Source organism: Polyodon spathula, chromosome 12 (assembly GCF_017654505.1).
Source record: "Polyodon spathula isolate WHYD16114869_AA chromosome 12, ASM1765450v1, whole genome shotgun sequence".
Taxonomy (NCBI): domain Eukaryota; kingdom Metazoa; phylum Chordata; class Actinopteri; order Acipenseriformes; family Polyodontidae; genus Polyodon; species Polyodon spathula.
The window spans coordinates 687737-709686 of record NC_054545.1 but is presented as its reverse complement, the minus strand read 5'-3'; the positions used below and the strand labels follow the sequence as shown (position 1 = coordinate 709686).

Here is a 21950-nt window from a genome sequence, read left to right as displayed (position 1 = left end):
TCAGTTTTTCTTTATTTCTATAGAAGTACAAGGCTATTAAAATACAGAGATAATACAGATGCTTTTTTTTTCAAACTGTGTGCCTGAATAAACACAGCATTAACTAGTTACACTAAAACATACAGTAAGAGCTTGCCTTGTCAATCGAATAGCTAGTATTTGACATTCAATAAACAATGCGTCCAAAGATGGGGAAGGAAATGTTTTATATGTTAGCTCAATCCATTACGTCTCTGCTGACCTCCTCCTCCCCAGCCTCCACCTGTATCTGGCTTTGTCTAACGGGAGGGCAGTTATCCTGCCCCCCTGCCCTTGGCCTCCCTGCGGTCAGCCACTTATCTGCAAGCTAATTTATTGGCAGGGGTACCTCGACAGAAGAGGCCAAAGAATGTAGAGTAAAATATGTAGTTGTGTTGTCTAGTCTGTGTGTTAATAAATAATCTATTGCATGAGTTTCCTGAATGAACTGCAGGTGCTGTGCATTGGCTCTGTGTTGTGAACAGCAACTGTTTTAACTGCAGCGCATTTGCATTTCAATGGGATACAGCAGCAAGATGAGCTTGCGAGGCACCAGCTTCATGTTGCACTGCCAGCACTTCCTTTCTTTACTATAGCAGTCTGTCCACCTACCGTCCGGTGGATTTTTTCTTCCAGTTCCTGATTAATCCTCTGTAAGGTTGAATAGCTGTTTTGGATCCTGAAAGATATTAATGTTAGAAACCTGTGTGTTACTCAGTTGTAAAAGGATGATGTCCACAGAGCCTCAGAGGAGCTCTGCAGAAAAGATTAACTGGCTTCTCATTCTGAATGAAACAAACAGACACGACATGTGAAAGCAGGCAGGTATTTGTTTTATAGCTGAACGTGTAAAGATTCATCCGTCTTTGCTACAAGAGCAATTAAAGCAGGACAACTAAGGATGCATTGATGAAAAAGCAGCACAGAAACCCATCTTTGAATTGAACTGATTTTATAATTCCAGCCCGGTGCCCATTCCCCCCTGCAGAGAGAGAGCCAGAGTGAGTGCTTTTAATTAATACAACTGGCTGCCTCTCTAATCCTTTTGCTACCTAAATGCCAAAAAGTACTTAAAATGCCCTTTAATCATCCCACCATTTAGAACTTGCAGCAGAAGCAGTGAAGTTAAAGTAAAAAATGACATAAGAGGGAGAACACATGCATAGGACCCCCTGCTGAATAATGAATAAAATATAACAGAACGTTGATTTTGGCAAGTGGATTCTGAGCACATGCACTTCATTTTGTAATTTTTTTTTAAAAGCATGAATTTGCTCTGTTGATGTATTTGAGCTTAAAGTACAGTCGCACTGTTTTCTCAGTTTTGGTTCCAGAGTTTTACTAAAAGATCATGTGGAGACATACCTCCTATGTATAGATCACACTTTACATGAAGTGTCTCTGATTACTGTGTGTTTACATAGGAGTTGATCATTGATAAGGTGTCAATACAGCCAGTGACAAACGTTTTGACTAAACAAGCCTTTCGCAGCGTCTGCGGTGGAAATGTTTGTCACTGAATTTATACACTCACTTAGTATTTCTAAAGGTACCACTCTGTTCATGCATTCTTTTATATTTTTCTAGAACACAGAGCTGTAAGTGCAGTGAATGGTGTCCAGAGTAGTGTGGTGTTGTTTAACTGGATGTGTTGAGGGGTCTCTCCAGTGTGCTCAGATCAGTGTGGTTCCTCACTGCTGACTCTAGAGTACTGTAGTGTGTTGAGGGGTCTCTCCTGTGTGCTCAGATCAGTGTGGTTCCTCACTGCTGACTCTAGAGTACTGTAGTGTGTTGAGGGGTCTCTCCAGTGTGCTCAGATCAGTGTGGTTCCTCACTGCTGACTCTAGAGTACTGTAGTGTGTTGAGGGGTCTCTCCTGTGTGCTCAGATCAGTGTGGTTCCCCACTGCTGACTCTAGAGTACCGTAGTGTGTTGAGGGGTCTCTCCTGTGTGCTCAGATCAGTGTGGTTCCTCACTGCTGATCTAGAGTACTGTAGTGTGTTCAGGGGTCTCTTCATGTGCTCAGATCAGTGTGGTTCCTCACTGCTGACTCACCGGTGAAGCTTCTCTGTGAGTTTCTCCAGCTCCTCCTGTGCCCGCCGCAGCTCGATCTCCAGATACTGCCGGGTGGCATCGCACTCAGACTCCAGGAGCTCCAGCTTGTGGGTGGTATAGGACAGGCGCTTCCGCAGGTCCTCCTTCTGCTCCTGAAGGGAACTGCAGCAGGGAGAGGAAGCCAGACTGATCAGCGACCAGAGATGTGCAGGCAGTGACTCCTCCTCCCATCTGAACCAGCGCAGCAGTCGGGTAAGACAGGGATTCTCAATGGCATTACCCATCCTGACCCTCAGTCATCACGCCTACAATCACCCCTTGCTGTTAAACAGTGCTGCATGCTTTTAGCACAGGCATTTGAAATGGAGGTTATAAATATACCATAGAGAGTTGAAAGTATTACTTTCCAAATAGTCTCATATGAAAAAAAAAACAACAGCGATGGTCTGATGGTGCTGAAGTACTGGGACCGGTAGCAGTTTACAGTGTGTCTCTAATTACTGTGTATTTACATAGTAGTTACTTAGTATTATTACTATACATACTTACAAAGTGCTTCATGTGTCATTTTTTCTGCACAATATAACCCTGACCCTAACCCTTTTCTGATACAATTGTGTACTTACATATATCATGCAAAAAAACTTCACATTAAGTACATTGTAACTATGCATAATAGCACTGAAATGCTGTGTAAGCACACCTGTGTTCACTAAGTAAGTTCTATGTGAATCCACAGTAATCAGAGGCTGAAAGTGTTGCCTGCACTGTGTGTCTGGGTTGCAGTCAAGGCTTGCTAGCAGAAGGAATAGCACCGGCAGGACAGATGAAGTGCAGTTAAGCACCTGGGAGCACATGTGTATTCTTAAACAAATAGAGATACAAAGGGTATAGTCACCCAAGCTAAGGCTATCACAATGAAAAGGATTAAGAGCACAAGCACCTAATGCTGCTCCTGAGAGCCGAGACTCTGTCTCCCTGCCATGCTTTATCAGAGCCTGTGGTCAGGCCTGACCACATTATCAAATGGTTTTCTTTCCCCTCCAACCGTGACCCTAAACCATAACCAAGACCCTAACCCTGACCCTGACCCTGACCCTAAACCCTAACTCTAACCTTAATCCTAACCCTGATCCTAACCCTCACCCAGACAATTATAAGAAATGCTTTTAATAATCTTAATATTACCATTTTCTAACCATTGTATAGTATACCGTATGCAATGCAGTATATATTTTGTCTGTTTATTATTATTGTCTATGTGCATTTCATGTTTGGCACCAGAATAACAAATGAAATGAACAAATGAATAACAAGCACAGATACATCCATAAATGAACTCCGAGCAGCAGGCAGGAAACTGAATATCCACAAATAAGCTTTTGTGGTTGTTCTCAACTCTGTAGATTTAATTTATCTGGGTATTGTTTTACTGTCTTGACATCAGGGAAGCATGTGCTTTTCATATATTTTCCATTGAGGAAAACATTATACTGAATGAGTGCCCTTTGAGTGTGTGCAGATATTTTTTTCTGTAAATAAGTAGCTGAAATTGACACAGCGCTGTGCTGGGAGTTGAGGACTCTTATGAAGAGTCAAGTTCACATTCTGCAGCTGAAGAGGGTCAATGCACTGGCCCTTGCTTTGCAGCAGCATTAATAACTTCCCTCTCAGAGAGTCTTTGGGGAAACTCAGCTATTGCCAGCGCTGCCCCAGAGCAGAAACATGCAAGTTTAATGGTTTTTGCATGGAAGGCCAATAGCAGCTGTGTGATTGCTATACTAACTGTACTGCTCCCTAAAATACTGATGTGAACAGCATCATTCCCCTGGGGAATTCTGCTAAGGGAAATGAACCCCTTATTACATTAACAATATATTTCATGTACATACCATGCAGCTGAAATCATTTTTTACAGTCTACTACTGACACACACACACACACACACACACACACACACACACACACACACACACACACACACACACACACATGCACCACACACACACACAGACACACACACACACAGTGGCTCAACAAGTGAAAGCAATAGAGCTGTCCTCTTTTCAGTTCCATTCCCGAAGGGGAGGTTTAAACTCCTGACAAGAACTGCTGGAATTACTGTACCTGGCTGAGGAATCACCTGTTCACTTACAAGGAAGCTGGCTGACCTGAAACTGAGAATGTCAGCCAGTCAAAGAAAATGTCATTCTCCCCATTTACAAATCTACATTGGAATTCCCTGGCCCTTCAGCATTGTGGTTAAGATGCTCTCTTGCGGTGGGCGTGGTCACCAGTTCGTTGCATATACATATTTTGTACATTGTGGAAAAAGCATGGCAAAGTGTAAGTAGCATGGTGAAATGTGGTAAAGCATGATAAACACATGCACTTTCAGCCCAGAATGTTACTGCCAGCAGATGCTTTCTGAACAATGAGCCTGTCTGTTTTTGGATGAGGCTGCAGTTTGTTAGATGTCACCTCCCCTTTCTCTGGTGTCACCTCCCCTTTCTCTGATGTCACCTCCCCTTTCTCTAATGTCACCTCCCCTTAATCTGATGTCACCTCCCCTTTCTATGATGTCACCTCCCCTTTATCTGATGTCACCTCCCTGTTCTCTGGTGTCACCTCCTCTTTCTATGATGTCACCTCCCCATTCTCTGATAATAACAATAATAATCTTTATTTTTATATAGCGCCTTTCATAGTGGACCACCATCACAAAGCGCTTTACAAGATCCGAGATGATGATGTCACCACCCCGTTTCAGTACCCTGCTTGCAGCCACGTCTTTGCAATTCTCTGCCACTGTTGGATTTATTTGTTTATTTATAAAGAAGTAGAAAAACATACAAAGACATCTTGATGTATATATATATATGCATTTGCTTTGCTCACAGCTTTCTTACCTTTTTTTGTGATGCTTACGGGAGTTTTTTAGAGCCATTTTCCCAATATTAAATTTTTTCATGTTTTTTTTTTTTGGTTTGTTTTTTGTTTTGTTTCACGAGAGTTTACTTTGCAAACAGGAAGGAGATGTCAGACCTCTGCTCTAAACACCACCCTTTCATTCCCTCTTTCTGAAGAATAATGCTCTCTTGGTGACCCAGGAAGTAGTTTTCTTCCTGATGTGGTTGTCCTGCCAACAGAGTAAGAAAAACATGTTTCCAGTCACCAAAATAAATCCAAGCCCAGCTGTTTTTGTTATTAATATTATTTTGGTCAGTGCAAACGCGTTTTCATGCTCTAACCATTTTAAAACAAGTGCTAGCATTCCTGATATAAGTTAAAAGATGAGGGGCTTCATAATGAAATGCCCTGGCTCTGGCAGAGTTCAAACCAGGTTTAGGGACTGTCAGAAGAGTAGCATTCTCCAATCTCAGGGAACGACCAGGACATATGGGGTCAGCACATCTTGAAGATAAGAAGGTCCAAGACCATGTAAGGCCTTATAGGAAATAATAATAATAATAATAATAATAATAATAATAAAATAATAATAATAATAATAGCATCAGTAATAAAACAAACTTGAATCAGATGGATGCAGTAATTGCATCAATTAAATATGTGATTAAAACCAAGATGAACTAAAACGAACATTTTTAATCACAAGATTAATCAGGATTATTTTTAGTAAATATATAAAGCATGGGAAAATAACGGGTGTCATGAAAAAGGATAGTGTATTGAATGGAATGCATGGTTTTCATACCTTCAAAAGCTGAGGAAATCAAAAGCAAACTGGTTTTGCAGTTAATGTCACAGAGAGGGATTTGCGTGAGAGCTTCTTTCACAGGTGTGAGATGAAAGACAGAGGCACGTCTATGGGAGTCTCTCTGGGATTCGCTCCATGAAAAATGGCTGAGATTTCCTCATGCTTTCAGCGTTGGGAGAGAGTAGAAAAACAAGAAGATATTGCTCAGTACTTTGTGCAGCCTTGTGAGTGATATGAGAAGCACGGCAGAGCCTTTTCTTTTACTGCACACAACAGCATCAAGCAAGATGGAACGTAACACAGAAATTGAGCTTTTTATTTCAAAGCAGACTTTCTGGAGCTAGAAAGCATGACTCTGCCACTTAAAAAAAAACAGATTCTAGTTCCGAAAAAATACAAATTCATGCAATCCACAGTGTGACTGTGAAAATGTGTGTTTATATATCGATTCGATTCGGTAAACGCATCATCAGAGATGAACCCGAATGAGATTCGCTCCACCTCACAAGTGCTACTGACAGCACAGCTTAGACAGCGGCTTTGCTTATTAATCCAGGTTAAATCTATTAGGCTTGCAGCTACCCTCTTGTTGTGCCTATGGACAGAATGTGGAGAGATCCTGTGCTCTTTATCAGCACTCCCTAATGATGGTCGTGCAAGTGTCAGTTAACTCATTATAGTGGTTGATGGCTGAAGGTGCTTTTATTCAATGTAAATCACTGAATATATTGTATGCGTGTATATATGCTGTGCAGGTACTGTAGGATTGCAATGTATTTGAACTACAGTGCTCTTCCTTTATAAGGAGGCCCTTTCTGCACAGCCAGTTATAAAGAGACACGGTCATGGCTTCCATTAACCCAGTATTGCCATTCCACCAGCATTAAACCAGAAAATCCATGCTTCTGGGGTCTAATAATATAATCCATGCTTCTGGGGTCTAATAATATAATCCATTCTTCTGGGGTCTAATAATATAATCCATGCTTCTGGGGTCTAATAATATAATCCATGCTTGTGGGGTCTAATAATATAATCCATTCTTCTGGGGTCTAATAATATAATCCATTCTTCTGGGGTCTAATAATATCCATTCTTCTGGGGTCTAATAATATAATCCATTCTTCTGGGGTCTAATAATATAATCCATGCTTCTGGGGTCTAATAATATAATCCATTCTTCTGGGGTCTAATAATATAATCCATTCTTCTGGGGTCTAATAATATAATCCATTCTTCTGGGGTCTAATAATATAATCCATTCTTCTGGGGTCTAATAATATAATCCATGCTTCTGGGGTCTAATAATATAATCCATTCTTCTGGGGTCTAATAATATAATCCATTCTTCTGGGGTCTAATAATATCCATTCTTCTGGGGTCTAATAATATCCATTCTTCTGGGTTCTAATAATATAATCCATTCTTCTGGGGTCTAATAATATCCATTCTTCTGGGGTCTAATAATATCCATTCTTCTGGGGTCTAATAATATAATCCATTCTTCTGGGTTCTAATAATATAATCCATTCTTCTGGGGTCTAATAATATCCATTCTTCTGGGGTCTAATAATATCCATTCTTCTGGGGTCTAATAATATAATCCATTCTTCAGGGGTCTAATAATATTCATAAATCTGAGGGAACACAAAGCCACTTTGTGGCTTGGAACTTGGTTTCAGGGGTCGAGGTTTCAGGCCACTGCATGGCACACCAGGGGAGACGTGGGGTTTGATACAGCCAAGTTGCCTCAAACGAGGTCTCCTGGTCTCCTGGAACCAGGTCTCAAGCCACTGTTCCTGAAGTGGCTTTGTGTTCCCTCAGCTTAATATGTCTTAGCTATATTGTTTTTTTATGTTGGGTATTGAGTTTTTCTAAAGTACAAAGATGTGGTAGTGCCTTTCCTGGGTTTATCTACTACTGTAAGTAAATGCAGCTCCCAGTACATTTAATGTCATTTCCAGCTGGGTTTCTCAGCCCAGATAGGATTGTCATTGTTCTGCTGCAAGACCTGCAGCAGCCCCATTGTTACCCCAGCGCTGTCAGTCTTCTAAACAACATGCCATTGTTTCATTGCGGCACTGAGACAACTGCTAATCACAGACGAAAAGAACAAGAACTAATAGCACAGTGTACGCTGTCACGCTGGAATTAATACAACAAAACCCAGCTTTACCAGAAAATCAACCTCCTTGTTTATCTTGCTTTTACTCATTGATAAATGATACTTGGCTTACTTTTGGTAAATCTCCTTTCCTCCCCATTCACCATCTACATGTCCATTATTACATGTATTATTACTTTATTAAATTGAAATGAAAGGCAAGGGCTGGACGAGACGTGTAAGCCGCTTGGTTCAGATACAAAAGTCTTACCGTTCAACTGAAGAGCACACTCTGCAGACGAGAGGCAAGCATGGGTCTGATACTGAGGTCAGTGTTATTGACTCATCAGCAGCTAGGAGGAGATCCATTGCAATTAAAATGATCAGTGATGGGGAGATTATACCAAACATAGAAAACTGCACCTAGCACCACTTGAAATCAGCACACCTCGGAAGGCATTAGCCAAAAGATTTGCATGCCTGGGTCTTGTAGTTTTGAGGTTGATTCTGTCAGTTGTGTAAATTCAACATGAGCATGTGCATTGGGAGTATTCGGACCCTGAATTGAATGGACCCGATCATCTGTTTGTTATCCTGTTATCTGCTATGAACCCAATACAACATGAAGTATTATTCCAATACAACATAGTATTTCTGTATTACTGCCATGTCCTTGCCTGAGGCGTGTGTCTGTGAGAATCCTATTCCTTTTAGCATGCTGAGCAGTAGTCCTGCTGTCCAGGGAACAATGCAGCTCATTCACGTGGAAGGCAGGCAGATTAAACCTTTTGTTTGCTGGTTGTTGTTTTTTTTTCTGCAACAACAACAGATTCAACACCCTTAACAACTCTCTACAAGACAGAAAGGAGCTGCAGACGGATACTGCCAAGTCTTATCTATGGGAAACAGAACACCTAAAAGCGTCTTTATTAAATAGGGGGATGATGCCTGTCAAGCTGTAGTCAACAGTGAAGGTGGGTTTCCCTCTTGTGAGTAATAATTCCTCAACAGCGACTCAAGAGAAAAAAGAGTGGGGGGAGGAGGGTGGGGTCCAGGATGATCTTCAACATAAGCATTAATATGTACAAGACATACAGTACATTAGGATGGTTTAATGACTCATTTAATTAATAAAACCACTGATAATACACAAGACCTCATCAATATAGTGCTTAGAGCATTAAAATAGACTTCATGGGCTTGTCAGTCTCACCCCCATGGGCATGGAGCCCAGCTCATGTACCCCGTAATGACCTGAAATCGCCTGAGCTGGGACTGTGCTTCTGTTCCATCTGGGTTGACTCTGCTCGGAAACACACCAGCGTATCCCGAGATGCGTTAGTGAACTCTACTAACAAAGAAGGCCATTCACTCTTTAAAGGACATGTCATGTCTCAAGTCAATTGATCCCCAGGCGTCTCCAGTGTTATCACTTTTATACTGAGGGACAAAATGCTTTCATATATGGCCTTTTCAATTAGCTAATGGATCAGTCGCCACTAAGCACGCTGTGCAGTGACTGGAATCCAATGAACAATGGTGAAACGTGATCAATTCCATAATAGGGTATTCCATAATGACCATCTATTATACAGTAGCATCCCTCTAATTGAAGCAACTGATAGAGCGTGGTCTTAATGATCTGTATCAATCTAGTTTGGATTTTACAAAACCGTTTAATTGGGGTTTTTTTAAAAATTGAATAATTTACCATTCTTTGATGTCAAGCCACAGCAACTGATTCGGATTTTGTTTGGTTGTATATTCACGTCAACAAACCAGCCAGTCTTTTACATGGCATCCTCTTCAGTCCTGATCCTTTTCTATGGATAGGACTGGCTGATAACCTCCCTGACATACACTGAACACACCGCTTATTTCATTTAAACGATATTAAAACACATGCATAATGCTTCAGAAAAGTTTCATGAAAGAAGTGCTGTGTGTGTGTGTGCATGTGTGTACGTACATCTGTGCATGCATCTGTGCATGCATCTGTGCGTGCATGTGTGTTATTTTTTATAGCCCACGAGTACACCACTGCACAAAAGGAAAGTTCTCCTGGTTGAGTGTGTTTTTTGTAACAATGCATCAGACCACACTGCCTGCTTCGCAAACACACATTTCTTCTTGTAATCACCACTGCAGTGTGTTCCTCAACCAAAAGCCACACTAATTGCAAGTCTTTTTAAAAGTAGAAATGAGACAGATATATGTATTACTGCTGCAAATACAGTAGCTTTGTTTTTGTTTTCAAGGGCTCCACTATTAATGACCATCTGTCTCCATCTCCTGTGAATCGATTCTTCTCAGTTCCTCCGGAAATGTACTGATAGCAGCCATTTTGAGCTTTATTGTGCCTGCCCATAATGAGAATCTACTGGCAAACACACACACACGTGCACACACACACACCACACACACACACACACACACACACACACACACACACACACACACACACACACACACACACACACACACACACACAACACACACACACACACACACACACACACACAAACACACACACACACACACACACACACACACACACACACACACACACACACACACACACACACAACACACACACACACACACACACACACCACACACACACACACACACACACACACACACACACACACACCACAAAGACAAAGGCTTTATTAAAGTTATCTTCAGCAAGCAGAGAGGATATTAACATGAGTTTAAGATGCATGAAAGCAGCCGAGGGGGCAGTAAGCACTCACTCCTGGAGGAGATGTTAGGAGGCTTGACCGAGGAGGTAGATTACACAATCCCACCTCTCCTCCTCTGAGCCACGCTTCCTGTTTAAATCACATTACCCTCACAGAGCACAATCAGGAACACACAGCTCTGGAGAGCCCACACTTACAGGCACACTGAGCATCTGCTAGCTTGGAAATGGGATATTGTGTTTACTGTGTGTGACAGGATGTGCGGTTCGTAAGCCACTTGTACTTTTAAAAGAACTCCTGGGCTATGCTATCTTCTTCAGGAAATTTCAGTGTCCAAAATAAAACAGCCTGGAGAGAGATATCAGTCCCTGCTATATGGAACAGTGTTGCTGGTTTAGTAGGATGTACACTGTGGTACAGAAACTCAGTTTGAGCTCCTGCCCAAGGGATAGTCTAGATATGCATAACTGTATCCAGCAACTCCAAAGCATATTGAGTGTGGGGCAGTGTGGCTTGGTAAGCAATCCTTTGGGCGTTAATGCTCTGTGAATGTTCTGTGTCTCTTGTACCTGATTTGTATGCATGCTTCTATCTAGTCACGTTCAAGCTACCTGTCCAAGGAATGGACATGTCAATTCTGCACATTAGTTTCACAGATTCAGACCAATCTATCATAAAAGGGATTTTTGCACCTGTGCATGTAATTGCAGGTGGCATTCACAATGCTGTTTTAGTAACAAAACAACCTAATATTAATTTCATTAATACTAAACCCTGCACTCAAGATATTTTAAAGCTGGTGTGAAATGAGCCTGGTTTATTGCTTAGAGAACACTGTTGATTTCTCTGTTAGGAACTGGAAACGGCATCTTATTTAACCCTTGGAAACTGACATTACAAAATGATTCTTTAAATGAGTTAAAGTTGGTTTCTACTCTTTCTTTGATAAGCTGATCAGAAATGTCATTTCTATGGATAAATAATTTACAAAGGTAGACATCACCTGATTGCATTCACCACACATTAATGGAGCTGAACTTGAACTGCAAGTCCTTGCAAATGGATGTTAGATACTATATGGGCACCACTTCAGTAGATAGATGCTTGCTATGGGAAACACTGTGGTACTGTCTATGTGCTCTTTTAAGCGTATAAACCTCTAACAGCTTCATGACAGGCGCTTGAAGGGAGAAGTGTAGAAGTGTGGTCTGCACAGAATCCAGGCAGGCTATCAATCTCCCTGCCTCTAGGCCTGTCCTGAGCCGTGGGTGGATAATGGAAGGTGGGGGAAATGCCATTCTCAATCCACTTAGGCACTAGACGAGGTCGTCTGCCTTTCTTTATCGTGGGAATCTCACAGTCTTCACAGGATTGACACAGGATTGACTTAGCAAACCCACGGCAAGGAAAGGGATATCAGAGCAGCAGCACAGACATCTGGAGATCAAGAAGTAAGAGGATAACTTAAACAGGACCGACGAAGAATGGCAGAGAGCTGAACTGTACCAGTCTTATTAACAGCCCGCTGTGTATCTGCACACACACGTCTCGTTTGGATGAAGGGTACAGTAGAAATCTGGCACACTACGGGAGTTCTGGCTTTCTTCTGAGTTCTGCATCTCCCCTGTCGATTGTGTAGCGGGCTTCCTGTGCTTTTGCTTTAAATGGTGGCTGTTTATTTTGCTTAATGCTATGTATTTGCTTTTCCCAGGCTCAGTCTGTCATCCCACAGATGAATGTGCTGCCAGACAGTGAGTTAATCAGACTTCCAGTGTTGGGACTTATTGATTTGTTGCATTCTGTTCTTCAGCAGCATGACACACAATTGCCCTAAATACGAGTGTGGATTGTGGATCTATTCCACGTAGAGCAATTAGTAAACATTGACACCGCTACTGTTTGCCAAGCAGTGTACTCAATCTTTTCATGGACTCTCATATGGATGCTATTATATGCCATTGCTTTTGCAGTGGTGTTAAGGATGACTGAATGGTTATGCTTTATCACTGCACTGCTGTTTGAGCTCTGATGGTTTGAGTCGAATTCTGTCTTTCCAATGCCTGCTTCATGCTAAAACCAACCCTTCATTATTAGTAATGGTGGTAAAACACTCTGGCCTTACTGCTTTCATATCTAACCATTCTCTGCTAGACCCTCCAATCTGGTTTCCGCTCTGGTTTTCTCTCAACAGGAATCCCCCAAGGACCAGTCTTGGGTCCTCTCCTGTTCGAACTCATCCGGGCCCTGGTACTCTCCCGCCTAGACTACTGCAACTCCCTCCTGGCTGGCCTCCCTGTGTCCACCACCCGTCTGCTCCAGCTCATCCAGAACTCCGTTGCTCGCCTGGTGTTCTCTCTGCCTCGCTTCTCCCACGCTACTCCACTGCTCCGCTCTCTCCACTGGCTCCCGATCACCGCTCGTATCCAGTTCAGGACTGCACCCAGCTACCTCCAGACCCTCATCTCTCCGTACACACCCACCCAACCTCTCCGCTCCTCCTGCAGTAGAAGACTGGCTGTACCTCCAATTCCCTCCCCTGCCTCCAGAGCCCGCTCCTTCTCCACGCTCGCCCCGCAGTGGGGGAACGACCTTCCTACGGATGTCAGGACTGCCCAGTCCCTGACCACCTTCCTCAAGACACACCTCTTCAGACAACACCTGGAAAACTTGACTCTTCCCTTCTGCCTTTAATGCACTTTAACTTGCACTGATCTGCTCCCTATTTTACTGTATTTAATCCTGCACTGAACCCAGTCTGTAGTATCTTGTATTTCACCTGCACTCGTATCTAACCCTGGTGTAACTCTCAACACTGTTACCTGCTCTTGAACTGCCCTGATATCAAATCATACTGTGTTTTGTATTCACTCTAATTAGGACTGAAGTCATTGTATTTTGTATCTTGCTCTTGATTGTACTGTAATTCTTGATATGGATTGTTTTCTATACAACTGTAAGTCGCCCTGGGTAAGGACGTCTGCTAATAAATTAATAATAATAATAATAATAATAACAACAAAACAGTTTACCAACTACATTGAAATTGCACTGTAGTAGCAGTAATATTGGCCTTAATTGCAAAATGAAAAACGCTGTGCTTACACATGCATTTACAATGTTATTTATAGTGTTATTGCTATATGATAGACAGACTACTATTATTTAAAAAGACGTGGTTGAATGTTCATTCCCATGACTTCACACACCATTTCCCATTCCTCCATGATTTCAGTGAAAGGACACATTGTTAAATCTGTATTATTTTCACTGTTATCACAGATTTTACAACTCCTGTGAAATGTGCTCACTAATGTGTAATATGTGGTTCCACCTGAAAATTTCTATTTGTGAAAGAATCATATAAATTACTTAAAATGAAATCTAGCAGCCATTTTATTGACACACTGCCTGTGTCTCTGCATGTAGGAACCTGGCAGCCCGTTTATTTTGCTTCCAGTAAATGTCTGAACACACTGCTTGGAGCTGCACGATTTCTTCAAGATATCTTCAACGAAAAAAACACCAGGTGCATCACAGATAGGAAATATTCTGCTGTCTAGCACAAGAAGCAGGCATTTCACATATCTGTCGTTGTGTTTTGCATTTGTCTATTTTTGTATTTTGTTTGAAAAAAGAATGTCTTTAAAAGGTAGACATAAAAATTGAAATATTGTACAATTTAGCATGTAAGGTAAGCACTTAAATATTTGTTGTATAATAACTTTAGAGAAAAAGATACATTTTGAATGTGACAAGGCTATTTTTTCCTGCTTTAATAAATATTATATTTAATCTTGAAATATCTTGAAATACCTATTTTTAGAATGTGAAATGCCAAGAAAAAAGCAGCTTGTAGTGTGAAAATTATACAGCCCTACATTTTGCTACTGAAAAGTTGTGCACAGCTCTACACGACACATGTGCAGAATATCTATCAGTTTCAATAAATGCTCGTCAAAATATATATTTTTAAAAAATCTGTGTAAATTGGCAACGACAGCTTACCCATAATAAATCATCACATTGCTTTCACTGCTAGGGTAAATAACATTTGCTAATTGCAATATTCAGCGACACAAGTATGCAGCTGCAAAGTTGGACTTTTTCTGTTTACTCTTCTTTGCAAAAATTGAAAATGCTCCAGAATTTCCATAAACTGCAGATTGTTTCTCAGGATAATTTGTTAAATTACAATGGCACTCATACAGTAATTGCAGTTTTTTTGGAAGGTGGCCATTCCTCAAATTGGTTGATTGGTTGTCAGTTTGGGGATAGGCATCTGTATATCAGAAGAGCCCTGTGCTTTATTCAGGGTGCTCATTCACTTGAGAGAGAGGACTGAGAGCAGCCGGGGCACTCTGTCCTGCACTGCCTTCGTTTGCGTGTGTTTTTGATTTGCATTTTGATTGATTTGCTCTGTTATAAAAGAGTGCAGCCAGTGCTTGAACTGCAGCCCCCTGCCTCTGTGGCTGCTATTCCCGCTGATAGTCAGCCTTGACTGCAACACTGCCCTAAAACTATAGTACATTAATAGAAAGAGCTGGAACACAAGATACATGAACCCAGGCGTTACATTGTAATCCTGGCATCCCGTTCACCCAGAGAAAGCTTTTTTAAAAAAGTGCCAAATAACAAGCACCGTGATAATAGCTGTGAGTGCAATCATTTCATGCTAAAACAGCAAACCGAATTCTAAATACAAAACAACTTGCGCTCCGTTTCTCCCAGCTGATGTGTGTTCTGGTGTTTAGTGCTTTTTAAAAGGATGCTGTAAGGATAGTGCGGCATCAATAACATGCTGTTGTTACACTTTTCCTTTGGAACGGCAACCGTAGATATTTTATTTGGGTCAGTTGGTGTGTCTGCGGTGAATGCTTTGCTTGGAGAACTTGACCAAATGGTAAGAAGCTACAAAGTTTCCCATGATGCAGTGCAGTGCAGTGTTGCAGTTTGCATTGCCTATACAATGCATTTATCATGCTAACAGCTGTGCTGACTATCCTGTATCCATAATGTCAAACACCCACTCACATAGAATAAGAATGATACCCATGAAGGCAGTTAGTAGAAACATGTGCTCTTACCACAGTATAACACAATACACTTCAATAAGCACTGACTTCACTGTGCTTTCACCACAGTATAACACAATACACTTCAATAAGCATTGACTTCACTGTGCCTTCACCACAGTATAACACAATACACTTCAATAAGCATTGACTTCACTGTGCTTTCACCACAGTATAACACAATACACTTCAATAAGCATTGACTTCACTGTGCTTTCACCACAGTATAACACAATACACTTCAATAAGCATTGACTTCACTGTGCTTTCACCACAGTATAACACAATACACTTCAATAAGCACTGACTTCACTGTGCTTTCACCACAGTATAACACAATACACTTCAATAAGCATTGACTTCACTGTGCTTTCACCACAGTATAACACAATACACTTCAATAAGCATTGACTTCACTGTGCTTTCACCACAGTATAACACAATACACTTCAATAAGCATTGACTTCACTGTGCTTTCACCACAGTATAACACAATACACTTCAATAAGCACTGACTTCACTGTGCTTTCACCACAGTATAACACAATACACTTCAATAAGCATTGACTTCACTGTGCTTTCACCACAGTATAACACAATACACTTCAATAAGCATTGACTTCACTGTGCTTTTACCACAGTATAACACAATACACTTCAATAAGCACTGACTTCACTGTGCTTTCACCACAGTATAACACAATACACTTCAATAAGCATTGACTTCACTGTGCTTTCACCACAGTATAACACAATACACTTCAATAAGCACTGACTTCACTGTGCTTTCACCACAGTATAACACAATACACTTCAATAAGCATTGACTTCACTGTGCTTTCACCACAGTATAACACAATACACTTCAATAAGCATTGACTTCACTGTGCTTTCACCACAGTATAACACAATACACTTCAATAAGCATTGACTTCACTGTGCTTTCACCACAGTATAACACAATACACTTCAATAAGCATTGACTTCACTGTGCTTTCACCACAGTATAACACAATACACTTCAATAAGCATTGACTTCACTGTGCTTTCACCACAGTATAACACAATACACTTCAATAAGCACTGACTTCACTGTGCTTTCACCACAGTATAACACAATACACTTCAATAAGCATTGACTTCACTGTGCTTTCACCACAGTATAACACAATACACTTCAATAAGCATTGCTTTCACCACAGTATAACACAATACACATCAATAAGCATTCACTGTGCTTTCACTTTCAATACACTTCAATAAGCACTGACTTCACTATGCTTTCACTTCACTGTGCTTTCACCACAGTATAACACAATACACTTCAATAAGCACTGACTTCACTGTGCTTTCACCACAGTATAACACAATACACTTCAATAAGCATTGACTTCACTGTGCTTTCACCACAGTATAACACAATACACTTCAATAAGCACTGACTTCACTGTGCTTTCACCACAGTATAACACAATACACTTCAATAAGCATTGACTTCACTGTGCTTTCACCACAGTATAACACAATACACTTCAATAAGCATTGACTTCACTGTGCTTTTACCACAGTATAACACAATACACTTCAATAAGCACTGACTTCACTGTGCTTTCACCACAGTATAACACAATACACTTCAATAAGCATTGACTTCACTGTGCTTTCACCACAGTATAACACAATACACTTCAATAAGCATTGACTTCACTGTGCTTTCACCACAGTATAACACAATACACTTCAATAAGCATTGACTTCACTGTGCTTTCACCACAGTATAACACAATACACTTCAATAAGCATTGACTTCACTGTGCTTTCACCACAGTATAACACAATACACTTCAATAAGCATTGACTTCACTGTGCTTTCACCACAGTATAACACAATACACTTCAATAAGCATTGACTTCACTGTGCTTTCACCACAGTATAACACAATACACTTCAATAAGCATTGACTTCACTGTGCTTTCACCACAGTATAACACAATACACTTCAATAAGCATTGACTTCACTGTGCTTTCACCACAGTATAACACAATACACTTCAATAAGCATTGACTTCACTGTGCTTTCACCACAGTATAACACAATACACTTCAATAAGCATTGACTTCACTGTGCTTTCACCACAGTATAACACAATACACTTCAATAAGCATTGACTTCACTGTGCTTTCACCACAGTATAACACAATACACTTCAATAAGCATTGACTTCACTGTGCTTTTACCACAGTATAACACAATACACTTCAATAAGCATTGACTTCACTGTGCTTTCACCACAGTATAACACAATACACTTCAATAAGCACTGACTTCACTGTGCTTTCACCACAGTATAACACAATACACTTCAATAAGCATTGACTTCACTGTGCTTTCACCACAGTATAACACAATACACTTCAATAAGCATTGACTTCACTGTGCTTTCACCACAGTATAACACAATACACTTCAATAAGCATTGACTTCACTGTGCTTTCACCACAGTATAACACAATACACTTCAATAAGCATTGACTTCACTGTGCTTTCACCACAGTATAACACAATACACTTCAATAAGCACTGACTTCACTGTGCTTTCACCACAGTATAACACAATACACTTCAATAAGCACTGACTTCACTGTGCTTTCACCACAGTATAACACAATACACTTCAATAAGCATTGACTTCACTGTGCGCTTTGCTGTGCTTTTACCACAGTACAGCACAATACACAGTAACCTTTGATAAGGGGGCTTGCCCAAGGAAGGGCTTGATAATTAAGAGAAGCCAAGTCTGTAATAAGATCAGCAGTGACGTGGCGAGCAGACGTTTGCTTTACAAACCATACCTCAGGCTGCTATTTCACATGGCAGTCCTTTAATCTGCTGATTTACAATCCATTTGGTATCGTGATACCTCTAGTGCACTGCACACCCTTATCAACTGCTCAGGCAATGACGCTGTTCAATGGAGAGAATTGTAAAGGGTTGAGGGTCCCACTATACAAATAAAGCTTATGGCAGAATGACCCTCTCCCACGCAATCTGTGCAGGGCAGTAGTGATTAGAAAATAATGTGTTTCCAGTCGCATGTGTTAGACCTGCAGCCAATCATATAACTGCTGCACGTCACATGGTCTCCTCAATTGAGTCATCTCCTACTCAAGGCACACAGCAGGGTTGAGAGGTGGTTAAAGGGGGTTGCAGTCTCTACCTCTCTCATAGCAGAACGGGAGGTTAGAAACAACAATACTGGCTCGATTCTGTATCTGTGTTTCAAACTTTGGTAACACTTTTAATTACGTTGCTAAGTAACTACTAGGTAAATACAGTAATTAGAGAATTATGCTACTAAGTATCTACTAAGTAAATACACAGCAATTAGAAGATTGCGTTGCTAAGTAACTACTAGGTAAATACACAGCAATTAGAAGATTGCGTTGCTAAGTAACTACTAGGTAAATACACAGCAATTAGAGACACTTCATACAAAGGGTTACCCAAACTTTTATGTTGACGTTTCTTCTGGAAAATGATCTTCGTATCAAAGTCAGAAAGGCAACCAATTGTTTGCAAAGCTGGAGAAGTCACGATTCTCTGAGAAAACGTTAACCCTGATAAACTACTGAAAGAGAAGTGTATGAGCCCAGTGTTGATTGTAGTGCGTTTCTGTGTAGGGCCCATAAACTTATACTGGTGCAACCTACACATTTATTTTCTGAATCCACAGCAGAGCTCAACAGCTTGTGTCATCACACAGAGCCATTGCTTGGACTGATCTCCACTCTAACAGTCAATAGATGTAGCCAGAGCCCTCTGACTGTGAACTAAAGCACTGGCATAAAGAAGCACACTGGACCTGATCTACCTGCAGTGGAACTGAATGCAGGCAGGATGCCAGCTGCTGGTGCTTCTGCGTGTTTAGACTTCGTCACTCCAGAGAAGCTCACTGTTTTGAAAGGTGTATATGCGGCTGAACAATTTTCTAGTCCAGCTTTTCAAGGTTTTGACAAAGCTGTGAATGTATTTAAATAGCAATGTGCTTGGCAATAGCATGCATAGTTTAATGTTCTTTCAGCATGTTGTGCCGGCACAGTGATGCCACACAGCTGCTGAAGCACTATCACAGAAGCGTAATTACTGAAATATTAAACAGGACAGCAGAGGAAAATACTTGCTTTAGCACTCCTGCTCCTTTGGAATCTTCACCAAAGATGTCCCCCAAGGAAACTGTTATTAAAATTTGCATCGACATGCATTTAATAAGAACATGGGTAGAGTAGAGGCTACTGGATATTTCTCCTGAGGCTGATGTTGAAAGAGCATATTGAGTGTACTAGTGAGGGGGTGGTGTGTGTGTGTGTGTGTGTGTGTGTGTGTGTGTGTGTGTGTGTGTGTGTGTGTGTGTGTGTGTGTGTGTGTGTGTGTGTGTGTGTGTGTGTGCTTGTTAAAGACAATGAACCCGGATAAGTTTGAAGCTCACGGTAAAAAGAGTTTTTTTTTTTTTTTTGTAAACCAGGAACCGCATGCAAACATGTCTGCTGAAGTGCTTTCTGTGCAAACCCAAGAAGCAGCTCCTGAACCATTCTGATACACCCGTTCACGCAGCATGAGAACCACTTACCACAATAGGGCCTGACATGTTCATATAAAGTGACAGAAGCTGTCAGTACAGTTGTCCCAGCCATCTGTTTGAGAATATTTCTTTTCACTGTTTGCTAATGGATTGTGATATATATATATATATATATATATACATGCAAACAAGCCTTGCTGTCACATAATCAAACAAATCAATTAAAAAATACCAGTAGCACTATGTATAAACTACCCATCTCTATAGTAACAGTCTATTAAACAAACCCCTTCTCTCGCCCCTTTACACCACATTCAATGGGAAAAGCCCTGCATAACAAAGAGCTCTGAAAACACAGCGTATTGTTTGCATGGCTTGTGTTTCCCCCCCCCCCTTAATTCCCCCCCCCCCCCCCCCCCCCCCCCCCCCCCCCCCCCCACTCTCAATCTAATGGAATCCCCAGCTCTCTAGTGTGCTAATTGCCTGTGCTGGTGGGGATTTACTATCAAACCGTAAAAATCTTTGCAAGACTCAACACAATTCACAGTACATTGTTTTGTTTTTTTGAGAAACAGCATTCAGTATGCTGCTGCAAAAACAACCAAACCCCTCTGATGTCTTTTTCTTTCTTTCTTTCTTTCTTTCTTTGCTTGTGTGTTCCAAATGCACAGCATCCCGCGTGTCTTTGACTGAGATCTGCATTCAGTTTAAATAGCCAGCATAGATCGCACACATCATGAGGACATTAATAAGCAGGTAACTGCATAGTTTAAAAAACAATAGTAGAAAAGTAAAGGGTCTATCTTACCTTATTTCTTGCATCTCACAGTCTGAGGCCTGGGAAGAATCAAATGAGATGCTATGAACAAAAGAAAAGGTTCATGCTGCAGATGCACGCAGAGATGAGGCTGAACAAATGATTCTGGACAAGTGTCTACATAGCGTCAGAAAACAAATCTACATCTGCATTAGCAGAAAAACACTGACAGATTAACAGAGAAAAAATTGCAGCAGACTGCAGAAACACAGCATACCCTAGGGCCAGAGGCAACGAATGACTCAGTTACTGCACTGAAGAGAGGGATAAAAAGAGAGAATAGCAAGTAACAGGTAATAGAATCTGTTGAATTTCACACATAGGAAATAAAGCAGCCTTCATGGACTGTGTTTCTCTTAACCAGGCATGCATCCAGGGATATGAGCTGGGTGTCTGTTTTTTTTTAACTCATCCATTACAGATATAAAAGAAATGATGAGTTTCCTTTTTCATGTCATTTGTGTTTGCATTATCTAATTATGTTGTGAGACCATGATGGAAAACATGCCTAATTATCAAATCAGGATTTATTTATTTATTTGTGTATTTATTTATTTATTTAAATTGGTATTTTTTTAAAGCATCATTTCTTCCCAGGTTTTTTGAGTTTGGTGAAATAATAATTTTCAATTGAAATGAAGTCTGGCAAATTAGCTGAGTAAATGCCTTGCCCGTGTTCTACTATAATGAGCGTTCAATTGGTATTCAGTGTTATTAATGTAATTAAATTCAATTTCATCTACAGCACAATAAACTGTATGAAAACTAAAAAACGACTAGCTTGTAGTAATATTACAAATTAGTATTCATCTCCATATATGTTTGAAAACACCCCTGCAGTGGGTTTCAAGTGACATCTCGAGTTGATTTTTGGCAGCTTG

General features: G+C 40.8%; 1 protein-coding gene across 3 annotated transcripts in view; it reads right to left on the bottom strand.

The window, feature by feature from the left end:
- LOC121324266 (brain-enriched guanylate kinase-associated protein-like) overlaps positions 1 to 21338 on the bottom strand; it is a 34981-nt gene extending 13643 nt beyond the window's left edge. For 2 of the 3 annotated variants that reach the window (XM_041265966.1, XM_041265968.1), the window contains exons 1-5: positions 21061 to 21338; positions 5788 to 5952; positions 4982 to 5211; positions 2073 to 2234; positions 631 to 697 (exon numbers count right to left, since the gene is read on the bottom strand). In XM_041265966.1, coding sequence (XP_041121900.1) covers positions 631 to 697; positions 2073 to 2234; positions 4982 to 5043 — 291 coding nt within the window. In that variant the 5' untranslated portion in view covers positions 5044 to 5211; positions 5788 to 5952; positions 21061 to 21338. The remainder of the gene's footprint in view (positions 1 to 630; positions 698 to 2072; positions 2235 to 4981; positions 5212 to 5787; positions 5953 to 21060) is intronic. The other variant, XM_041265967.1, reaches the window with a different exon arrangement.
- Positions 21339 to 21950: the final 612 nt, after the last annotated feature.